This window comes from Schistocerca piceifrons, unplaced genomic scaffold (genome assembly GCF_021461385.2).
Source record: "Schistocerca piceifrons isolate TAMUIC-IGC-003096 unplaced genomic scaffold, iqSchPice1.1 HiC_scaffold_2345, whole genome shotgun sequence".
NCBI lineage: Eukaryota > Metazoa > Arthropoda > Insecta > Orthoptera > Acrididae > Schistocerca > Schistocerca piceifrons.
Window position 1 is genome coordinate 1,251,817 of NW_025728279.1, and position 12,210 is coordinate 1,264,026.

Here is a 12,210-nt window from a genome sequence, read left to right on the forward strand (position 1 = left end):
CTATTGTAAAGTGTTATGGTTTGCTTACATAAAATTCAATCAGAGTGAAGCCAAGTTACTAGAACCTGTTAGATGGCTATACAGAATTAGTTCAAAGAATAATAGCTTTTGAAAGTAAATTCCACCAACAAAGAGGTTTTCTTTAAGTGAAATGTTCAGTTAAAAAGTGTGTGCTTTAGTGTCTAAGTATTTAAGTTTCTTGATTATGGAAAGTGCTTTTCTAAAGATAGTCCCCCCCCCCCACCCCGGCTAATTTTTTTTACCTTCCTTGAAGTTATCTGCTGGGCTTTTTCTTTTTTAAAAACATAATGTATAAAGATGTAGCCCAAAATTGTTTAAGTGGGGTAATTTATTTGAAGAGCCAAACTAAACAGTAGCAAGAAAGTAGGCTTCACTATTTCATTGCCAGGATAGGTTGGTGACCATTAAGTACATGTTTTAAACCACTAAATGAACTTGGAAATGAGTTGTCCTATCTAGCTACTGGGTAAGATCTTAGGAAAAGAAGTGAATAGTCCAATTTACTTATCCATTAGACACAACACACGGTAAATCCTGTAAGAAGGATAACTCTATTGATTATCTTTTCCTATAAACAGGACTATCCTTCCATAGTGTATTTTATTTGGAAACTAAACTAAATTTTAGTAAGAGGGTTATACGTGGCAACATAGAGACAGGGTTTCAGTTATTTACGTAAAAGCATACTAATATCATAATGGTAGTGTTATAAGGTCCTATTAATGTGTGATCATGAAATTTGTTAAATGTCTCACCACATTCCTATTGAAACTATTTACTCTTCTTGTAAATAACAGCTATGACAATTTTATACAAATGTCCACTAAGACTTTGCTCGTCAACTTTCATTTAGGTAACAGCGATCTTTTAGATGTATTTAAATCAGTACTGTTAAGAAATACTGACTAGCTTTATTTTCAAGAATCTCAAGTTTAAGTTATACATACTGTTATCCTCCAATAAGAATCATTGGCCGATTCTTCATCTTTGACAGGTTCAGCATGCCTGCAATGCAAAACATTATCTTTTGTATTACCAGATGAAATCCAACTTTTTAAATTTAATAAATGCTTATACAAACATAAAGTTTCTTCAAAAAATGTATTTCTGACAACTTCCTGTCACAGATAATTTTCACTGAATGTTGCAACCCAGTTATATTGCTGATGAGAAGCAAATGTTGATCTTTTCCCTCTCTTCCTTCACCATCTCCTGTTTTGTTCACCTTGACATATTTCTACCAAAAAGACTACCCCAATGGATCCACTGCTTATATTTAACACACAGTAAATTCAGTGCAAATATTTCCTTAACACAGGATGTGCATTGACGAGCTTGAATTAATCAGAAAAATATAAACAGATACTAACCGTTCCACAGCTCTTACAAAATACTTGCATTAAGTAATCATCAAAGCTACTTTTTGTACAGCGAGAGGACTAACAGTCAAAATGGTGCTACATGCTACAGGCAGTGCAATACAATTTATTTTACTCATTGCTACAGCAATAAATGTACTTACAAAAATAATTAATGGAAAATCTCATATAAGATGTGAAACAAATACTAACAAAGAGATAGAGGGGCTGGCCAGTACTTACCTCAGCTCAGTACAGCCGATAGATACACATAAAACAGAACTGAAAATTTACATTCCTAGCTTTCGGAGCTTTGTTCCTTCATCAGGGAGGAGAGAGGGGAAAAAAGGGAAGAAGGGAAAGTGGATTCAGTTACTCACAACCCAGGTTATGAAGCAACAGGGAAAGGTAAACAGGGAGGGTAGCAAGGATGGAGGCATGGTTGTCAGAGGGAAGCCAAAGATATTCTACTCTAAGTACTGTGCCAGCTTCAAACCAAAGAGGATGCATACAGAAGTAAAGAGGTATATAGTATAAAGATAAACACAACTAGTAGGATGAAAAGATGCGTGAATGGCTAAAGAGGAAAGGGAAAGAGGAGAAGACTGAAGAGTGAATGGGAGTGAGGTTGTTTAACGTAGGTTCAGTCCAGGGGGATGGCGGGATGAAAGGATGTGTTGGAGTGCAAGTTCCCATCTCCGCAGTTCAGAGGGACTGGTGTTGGGTGGGAGAAGCCAAATGGCACATACGGTGTAGCAGGTTCCTAGGTCCCTAGAATTATGCTGAAGGGCATGCTCCGCTACTGGGTATTGGGCATCTCCTAGGCGGACAGTTCGTCTGTGTCCGTTCATGCGCTCAGCCAGTTTGGTTGTTGTCATGCCGATGTAAAAGGCTGTGCAGTGCAGGCATGTCAGTTGATGGTGAAGAAACACTCCTTAATTTCCTCCATAACCTCAACTCCTTTTCGAAGCTGAATTTCACCTGGTCCTTCTCCAAAACCCAAGCCACCTTCCTGGATGTTGACCTTCATCTTGTTGAAGCTCACATCCACACCTCTGTCCATATCAAACCCACAAACAAACAACAGTACCTTCACTTTGATAGCTGCCATCCTTTCCACATCAAACGCTCCCTTCCCTACAGCCTAGGTATTCGTGGCAAACGTATCTGCTCCAGTGACGAATCCCTCAACAACTACACCAATAACCTGACCAGTGCTTTCCTCTCCCGCAACTATCCGGCAGACCTTGTCCACAAACAGATTTCCCGAGCAATACATTCCTCCCCGTCCAACAACAATGTTCCTACCCCCAGACCACACAGAAGCATCCCCCTTGTCACCCAATATTATCCTGGTCTCGAAAACATCAACAAATTACTCCGCCAGGGATATGACTTTCTCAAGTCAACCCCTGAAATGAGATCATCCCTTGACAAAATTCTCCCCACACCACCCAGAGTTGCCTTTCGTCGCCCCCCTAACCTCCGTAACATCCTTGTTAAACCCTACAATATTCCCAGACTACCTTCTCTACCCAGTGGTTCCTACCCCTGTAACCGACCCCGCTGCAAAACCTGCCCCATGCATCCCCCCACAACCACCTACTCCAGCCCCGCTACTGGTAAAACATACACAATTCAAGGCAGGGCTACGTGTGAAACTACACATGTCATTTATCAACTGACATGCCTGCACTGCACAGCCTTTTACATCGGCATGACAACAACCAAACTGGCTGAGCGCATGAACGGACACAGACGAACTGTCCGCCTAGGAGATGCCCAATACCCAGTAGCGGAGCATGCCCTTCAGCATAATTCTAGGGACCTAGGAACCTGCTACACCGTATGTGCCATTTGGCTTCTCCCACCCAACACCAGTCCCTCTGAACTGCGGAGATGGGAACTTACACTCCAACACATCCTTTCATCCCGCCATCCCCCTGGACTGAACCTACGTTAAACAACCTCACTCCCATTCACTCTTCAGTCTTCTCCTCTTTCCCTTTCCTCTTTAGCCATTCACGCATCTTTTCATCCTACTAGTTGTGTTTATCTTTATACTATATACCTCTTTACTTCTGTATGCATCCTCTTTGGTTTGAAGCTGGCACAGTACTTAGAGTAGAACATCTTTGGCTTCCCTCTGACAACCATGCCTCCATCCTTGCTACCCTCCCTGTTTACCTTTCCCTGTTGCTTCATAACCTGGGTTGTGAGTAACTGAATCCACTTTCCCTTCTTCCCTTTTTTCCCCTCTCTCCTCCCTGATGAAGGAACAAAGCTCCGAAAGCTAGGAATGTAAATTTTCAGTTCTGTTTTATGTGTATCTATCGGCTGTACTGAGCTGAGGTAAGTACTGGCCAGCCCCTCTATCTCTTTGTTAGTATTTACTTATAAAAATATTCAGACTTAGCCTATAATCAAATAAAGAGAGAGAAAATATTCTAACTAAAGAGATATAGCAGCCATAGGCAGAAACAAATAAAAAAACTGATACTAATCTTAGCTTTGAGGACCAAAAGTTTCTTCATCTGGAAAACGTAAAAAGAGAAATGAGACTGTTCAAGAATTAAGGATGAAAATTCAGGATCTTGAGTCAAGGAAGATGGACATGATGAAATTCAGTTGCGAAAGAGCAGCAGATGATGTAATTTTAAATGCTGAGAAATAAGATCTCTTCAAGAGGAGCCACCAAAAGGTCAAATAAGTGAAGAACAAGCTGAAAATACCGGTAAATGGGCTAAAATGGAGGCAAATAGATAAAGGAAACAGAAAGATAGTGCTGAAGAACAGGCAACCAAACAACAACAACAACAACAACAGTAATAATAACAGCACATTGTAGCAATATATAATAGCAGTCCCACAACATCTGGAGGAAGATTTTCCACTAACAGAGCAATAAATTCATGAAGCCATCAAATCTTCCAAAACTTCAAAGCAACAAATGAAGACTCCATTACAGCAAAATTATTGAAATAGTCAGAACACACAAATGATCTACAACTGCTGTTTGAGAACGTTTGGAAAGCTGAAGAGATTATGGAAAGCATTAATCCACAGCTATGAAAAAAAGGGGACACACAAAATGTCAACAATTGCAGAGATGCCTCACTTCTGCCAGTGGTATACAAAATATTATCAAAAATTCTCTGGACAGAGTTGTAGAAACTTTAGACAAATAACTGGGAGAATCTCGAGGAGCTCTAGAAAGGGAAGACCCTGCACAGAGCAGATGTTTATTAGAAAATCGATAATCCTCCACAGACTGCTAATCACCAAACCTATAATAGTATCATGTATTGGTTTCAAGAAAACATTTGATTTAGTAGCCTTTTTACAGATAAAATACTGAATTTAAAAGGATCATCACCTCTCCAAGATCAAAATTAATTTCATCCCTCTCAATAAGACCGTGAAAACCGGAAATAAAATTCATAAATATGATATTGCGAAGCTCAAAATCAATCAAAACATATTGGAACAATGCCACCAGTAACTGACAGTTGAATCCCATAAATGGGCAGACATTGCCTCCATGATCCAACAAGCAGCTAATACTACAATCCTGACAGCTAAAAAGAGGAATCATACATGGTGGAATGAGGTTTGTGGCGAGGTGGTGGCCCAAACAGCAAGTGCATGGAAAAAGTGGAACTCTATCAGGAGACCTGATGATTTTTATGTATTCCATGAAGTTCGAAAATATGCAGCCAGAACTCTATGAAGGTCTAAGCAATTGCATGAGAAACCGCAGTTAGAACAGATCGATCAGCATTTCCAGATAAACAATGTCAGAGACTTCTATCAGACGTTCAAATCGAATTTGAAAGGATACCAAGCCCCTAGTTTTTGTTTTACAGACGAAAATGGAAAGCTCAGTGTTGTGTACATAGTTCCGCATATTCAGCGCGTACACAAATTTCCCACTAGAGTGCGCCCCGCTAAGCACAACAGCGCAGGTGCAGCGCTCGTCCATCTCCGCACTATGAGATGGCGCTGCCATAGAGACGGACCAAATTCTGCTTCCGCCGATCCGTGTATTAATATGTAACGCAGCCAATGAGATTGCTGCTAACATAGAACATTTTCTCCTCGCGCATCACACTCGCGCAGTTATACATGAACGTGCGAGGTATTATAACGAGTGTAAAGACCTTCGATCAGTCAGTCTGCATTTGTCTGCACCAGTATGTACCAGTCAGCATTAGTCTGTACCAGTCTGCATTAGTCTGTACCAGTCTGTCGAGTTCTACAATTGTCTGTACCAGTCCATAGTCAAGATTCAGTCTGCGCCTAATAAGATTACCATATTCCTGTACATAGCCATGAAGATAAATGTATAGACACTTTTGTCAAGTATCTGAGATATATGTGAGAATAAGATTAACGTACCAATCCCAAAGAACTTCAGATTGTCAATTGTAAATAGCATCCAGAACCAAGTTAAGTAATTTTTATATTTGTTATTATTTTAATAAATGTGTGTGAAAATTAATCAAGTTCTGTTTAAAGTTGGTCACCGTCAGTCTGCTACTCTAAGCGTGCAAGTGGCATTTCTATCATCTGACCTAATGGCAGAAGATAAACACACCATGATAAGACCACGAGACATATTGCTGACACTCGCTTACTTCGTTAGAGCAACAAGTCAAATAATCTGATGGTGTGTGTACTGAAGGTCTTACAGTACGCACACCACACTCGGCCTGACCAACAAAGAAAACTGCAAGATCATGTCTCGTTACTTTGAAAACCTACTTAATTGTGATGAACCGAAAGAAAGATTCCCTGTATGTGCCCCAATCCACAAACTACCCCTCACCTCCATCTAGTAAAGAGGAGACCAAAGAGATCATCAACAACTTTAAGAATAATACGGCAGCTGGAGAGGATTCAATAGTGGTGGAACTACTGAAGCTGGAAAATAATGAAACTCTAGATATACTAGTCCAACTTTTTGAGGAGCTCTGGAGAGCTGGGATGATACCAACTGAATGGCAGTCAGCTTTAATCCATCATCTACACAAGAAAGGTGATAAATAGAATGTCAATAACTATAGGGGTACCTCATTAGTATCTGTTCCATATAAGATTCTCTCCAAAGTGATACAGAATAGAATAGAAGGTCATTGTAACCAACTTATTGGGGACTATCAAGCTGGTTTCCGAAAGGGCGATTCTTGCGCAGAACAGATCTTTAGCCTGAAGAACATCATCAGGTCCAAAAAACTGGAAGAAATAACTATGTGGTCATGTTGGCTGATTTTCAAAAAGTATATGACTCCATCGACTGACAGGCATTAATGAATATTTTGGAAAAGTTTGGGATGGATAATACATCAAGAAAGCTGATCAAACAAACTCTTACTAACACAGTGTCAAAAATTAAATTTATGGGTGAGGTATCTGAACTCTTTACAATCAGAATGGACATAAGACGAGGAGATGGACTATCCCTCTCCTTTTCAATTGTGTCTTGGAAAAGGTCATTCGAGAGTGGAGAAAGTTATTAGCCCAAGAAGAAACAAATGAAGAGTGGTTCAGACTTGGTCCTAAGAACAAAGGGGTGTGCATTGACTGCTTGGATTTTGCGGCTGACCTGGCCAGTTTTGCTAACAACATAGAGTCAGCAGTCAACAAGATAAATAGGCTGTCAGAAATTGCTGAAAAAGTTAGACTCCAGATCTCTATTCAAAAGACAAAATATATGACGAACATCTGTAACGGACCTTAATGGATGATAACCAACCTGGGAAAAAATCGGATGAGTTAAGAATTTCAGGTATCTCGGTGAAGTCATCCACCAGGAGAATGGATTAAAAGAAGAAGCAATTGTCGGGATGAGGAAGTTAGACCAAGCATACCAACTGACAAAGAATACTTATAACAAAAAGTCTATGAGTATATGGGCCAAGTTCCAACATTATAATACAGTTGTAAAACCTGAGGGCTTATAAGCATCCAAAACTTTGACCACGAATAGACAAGGTCAAGCTGAGCGGCTGGAAAAGCGTGAGTGTAGGATATTAAGGAAAATCCTAAGGTAATAGATGGGTCAATGGACAATGGCGAATGACAGCAAATGAGGACTCGTGCAGCAAGACAGAACCTATCACAGCATCCATTATGAAGAAATGATTGTTATTTTATGGTCATCTCATGAAAATGGATGGTGATCGACTAACAAAAAGAATACAGAGTTTCATCCTATCTAAGAAAACAAGGCTGAGATGGTTCAAAGAATGTGAAAAAGATCTTAAGCAGATTGGTATCTCAGAGAGAAATTCCTGAAAGGAACAAATTTAGAAGATTAGTGACCAACTACCAAGGTTTTAACATGGCATCAACATCTGAAAGACAGTGAGGACCATTATCTGAAGGGCATAAAAAGGCACTTCTTGGAGGGGCTCAGAAGATACTGGCAGGAAGTCAAAGCTGGAGCAAGAACAAGACCTGGACACTAGAGTGAAGTCGGTTGTTACCACTCAGTCCATAGAGACTCACCTCGATAAAAAAAAAAATAAATAAAAATAAAAGGCTTTCAATGCAGAAGAAATAGGGGATTGAGAACAACACGAATAGAATAAAGGGGGAAAACATGAGGAGGAGATGAACGAGTACTGGAAAAACAGGAGACGACAAGAAAAGAAGAAGAAGTGAAGTTATTACATGACAAGAGATGGTGATTGGATTTGATTTGATTCAGTTTTCGTTACATACACCGAAAAAATGAGATGATTCTCGAGGGTGTGGAACATGTCAGAATGTATAACACAAAACATTTTAATGTAATGAATACTACCCTGATCATTGGTCACGAGATTGTCAAAATAGGTGAATACAATATAGTAAACTGGAAAAGCTAATATTTACAGAATTAATACGCTGTCAGAATGAAACATTGTTATGCACTATTAATAAATTTAGCATACACAAAATACCTAATATTGATTGTTGCAACCAAGTGCTGTCAAAACTTAAATCTAACATATTTTTACTTACGCTGGCCTAACAGTCTCTGTTAGGATATTCATCTATAGAGTAGAAGGCATTGCCTATCAAAAAGTCATTCAAACTCTGTTTAAACTGTGCTTTATCTGAAACCAAGTTTTTAATGGTTGCTGGTAATTTATTGAAAATGTGTGTTCCTGAACATTGGACCCCCTTTTGGGCCAACATAAGTGATTTTAGGTCTTTATGTAGATTGTTCTTATTCCTAGTATTGATAATATGTATTGAGCTATTTGTTGGAAATATAGATATATAACTTGCAACAAATTTCATTAAGGAGTAAGTATACTGAGAAGCAATGGTTGGAATTCAAAGTTCCTCGAATAGGTTCTACACGATGTTCTTCAAAGACTGGTCCCAGATACTCCATTGCACCATTCACCGAACCTGATAACCCCGAGCCATCAGTAACAAAAATTAAGTCTTGCTTAAGAGATTTACAACACTACATGCACTTGTTACCAAAGCCTCATTTACTTTTAGAGCTATCTGTTCCACTTCCTTTTTGGCCCCACTTCTCTCTGTCTTCACTATATCCCATACAGTTCTTATTTTGTTGCCCGATACAATTATCTTTTTCTCTTAATAAAGCTACTTCGATTTCTGGATTACTTGATTCAATATTTTGCAGTATTCTTTGTAATGCATTACAATGCTAATATCAGAAATGTTCCTAGATAGTAGATACAGTCTCCTTTTTGCCCCACATGATATCGTTATTCCTTGTGTAATCCATGGTTTATCTTTTGACTTTTCTGTGTGATTTGAGTTACCTTTAGGGGAAAACAATTTTCAAAAGAGGAGGTAACTTTATTAATAAATGCTTAGTATTTTCCATTTGAGTCAGGTAAACATCTCTACGGTTCATGTCTTTGAGCAATTTAATGAATTCCTCAATTTCTGGCTTATTTATTATCCTCCTGTACTCAGATTTTATATTTTTTTATCCTGACAAGTTTCAACATTTAACACAAGATGCTGCACGTCGTGATCAGATAGTCCATTTACTATTGGTTTTGTGATATGACTTTTTTCCCCTAGATTTGTTCATAAAGATATTATCAATAGCAGTCTCAGAGCATTTACATATCCTAGCTGCAAAGTTCACAGTAGGAACTAAATTGAATGATAGTGTTAAAAACACCAGCAACCACTATTTCCTATTCTTTTTTTTTTTTTTTTTTTTTTTACACAAGCCATTCCTTTCGCTTTGTGAAATGAATCACTGCCTAGTTCCAAAACACAGGACTACTATGACAAGGTGAAATGTTCTCAGAGTGCTACATGTATGATAGTAAATGTAATCCGCACTATAGTTGTTTTCTGAGTAGTTATGCTGTGTGTGTTTCATTCAATCAGATGAAATGGAATAAAATCATCAATTTATTTATTTTGGCTCTTTATCACCAAGATACATTCAATGTTGGTTGAGGTTTATCTTTTGAATTCACTCCAGTGTAGATTGTCAAAATTTTATCAGTTGTCAAAGTACTTGTAACACAGTTTCCGAATTTACTGCCATCCAGGAAAGTCTCCCACTCAAATTATTCTCAGAGACTGAGAGCTGGCTGAAACCCAGAGTAGAAAGCTCTGACATATTTAGTGATTAATGGAATACATATCGGAAAGGCAGGTTAGACACTGTAGGAGAGGGAGTGTCCATTGTCTCTATTGAGGTCAAAGCTGATTGTGACAGTGAAGTTATCTGGTTGCCTATAACAAGTCTATGTGAAATCACGTTAATTAATGGATGTTTTAATCAGCCACCCGGTTCTGCTATGACAGTTTTGGAGCCATTCAAAGAAAGTCTACAGACAGTAGCATGTAAATACCTAGATCATGCAATACTAGTTGGAGGTGAATTTAGCCTACTGAGTATAGATGGTAGCCTATGCCTTTATTGCAGGGGGTGCAGTCAATCTTGTGAAGCACTTTTGAATGTGGTTTTCGAAAATTGTCTTGAGCACCTAGTTTGGCACGCCACATGCAATGGAAATATCTTAGACCTTGTAGTTACAAACAGCCCAGATATCATCAATGACTTCAGCATAGAGATGGGGATTAATAATCATGATAACATCATAACAACTAAGATTACAAAAATTAACAAATCAGTCAAGAAGGCTAGGAAAATGTTCATGCCAGAAAGAGCAGATAAGCAGATGTTAGCATCTCACTTAGACAGAAATGACATCACTTAGTTCCATTAAGATGGACGTAGAGAGGTTATGGTCAAAGCTTAAATAGATCGTGAATTGCACTCTCAACAAGTCTGTACCTAGTAAACGAATTATGGATGCAAAACAGCCACTGTGGTTTAACAATGAAATTCAGAAAATACTGAGGAAGGAAAAGCTACTGCACTCTTAGTTCAAAAGAGAATGCCAAATGCCAACAAGGAAAGGTTACTACCACTGTCATACCTCAGCAAAAGATCTGGCTGAGAAGCAGGGGAAATTATTGTCCTATGTAAAATCACTAAGTGAGTCAAAGTTTTCCATCAAGTCACTTTACCAGTCTGGTGTGGCAGTAGGAGATAAATGTTTTAAATTTTGCATTCAAGAAATCATTCATGCAAGAGAATCATATAAACATACCATCATTTGACAATAGCACAAAGACACCTAACAACAATCACCACAAGAGGCCAGCGCTAGCACAAGTTGTTCACATGATATTCGTTGGACTGTTGCCTGTAAACACGTGCCATGTCAGTGCTCTTGGAAGAGAGCTGTGGCAGTGACACGGCTCTGTTGTTGTTCCTGTGTAGTGATCTGCAAAGACGGGACGGTACACGGGGGGGGTCGAGATTCAAGCAGTGATTAAGTACTTCATAAAGAAAGGTATGAAAGTGAAGGACATTCATGCCGATTTCCAGAATACACCAGGGGACTCTGCTCCTTTGTCTTCAACTGTTGCCAAGTGGATAAATGAATTTAAATTTGGTCAGGAAAGCTTAGATGATGATCATCCATGAATACGTCAGCCAAGATGTGTCACTACTCTAGAAATCATTGCAAAAGTGCGCATAATGATCAACGAGGATCACCAATTTAGAGGGCATGAAATTGCTCACGCTTGCCAGATGTATCTGAAAGGTATTCACAAGATGGGTGCCGCGACTCTTGACGCTGGGTCAAAAACGCATGAGAATGGACATATCACAACGTTTGGACGGTTTTAGGAGAAACAAACAAGATCTTTTGTGCTGGTTTGTGACCACGAAGAAACTTTGGTTTACTACTAAACCCCAGAGACAAAGCAACAATCAAAGCAGTGGAAACATGCTGAATCTCCGCTGCCAAACTCCTTCAGCGAGGAAGGACTTGGCGTCAGTGTTCTGGGATGCGCCACCAAATTCCTTCAGCAGGGGAAGATCATGGCATCAGTGTTCTGGGATGAGAAGGGGATTCTGTTTGTACATTGTCTCCCCACTGGGCAAACAATTACTGGAGAATACTATGCTAACCTTCTGGACAAATTACAACAAAAGGTATGCGAAAAAGGCCAGGTTTAATAAGGAAGAAAGTCATCTACCATCAAGCCAATGCACGCTCGCACGCGTGTGCCGTCGCCATGGTAAAATTACACAAAGTAAGGTATGAATTCTTGCCACACGTGCCTCTTCCCTAAACTGAAAATTTTTCTTTGTGGATGAAGATTCACTTCAATGAAGAATTGGTAGCCTGAGTTGACAACTATTTTGTAGGCCTGGAGGAAAATCATTGTCGAGATGGGATCAAGGTATTGGAACACTGTTGGACCAAGTGAATTAATCTACAAGCAGGGTACATTGAAAAACAAAAAAGTTTCA

At 39.2% G+C, this 12,210-nt stretch overlaps 1 protein-coding gene across 1 annotated transcript in view; it reads right to left on the reverse strand.

Moving 5' to 3' along the window:
- Positions 1–970: 970 nt before the first annotated feature.
- Positions 971–12,210, reverse strand: part of LOC124742892 (molybdenum cofactor biosynthesis protein 1-like) — a 117,560-nt gene continuing 106,320 nt past the window's right edge. Inside the window, exon 8 of the mRNA XM_047248826.1 lies at positions 971–1,026. Within this exon, the coding sequence (XP_047104782.1) occupies positions 971–1,026 (56 nt within the window). The remainder of the gene's footprint in view (positions 1,027–12,210) is intronic.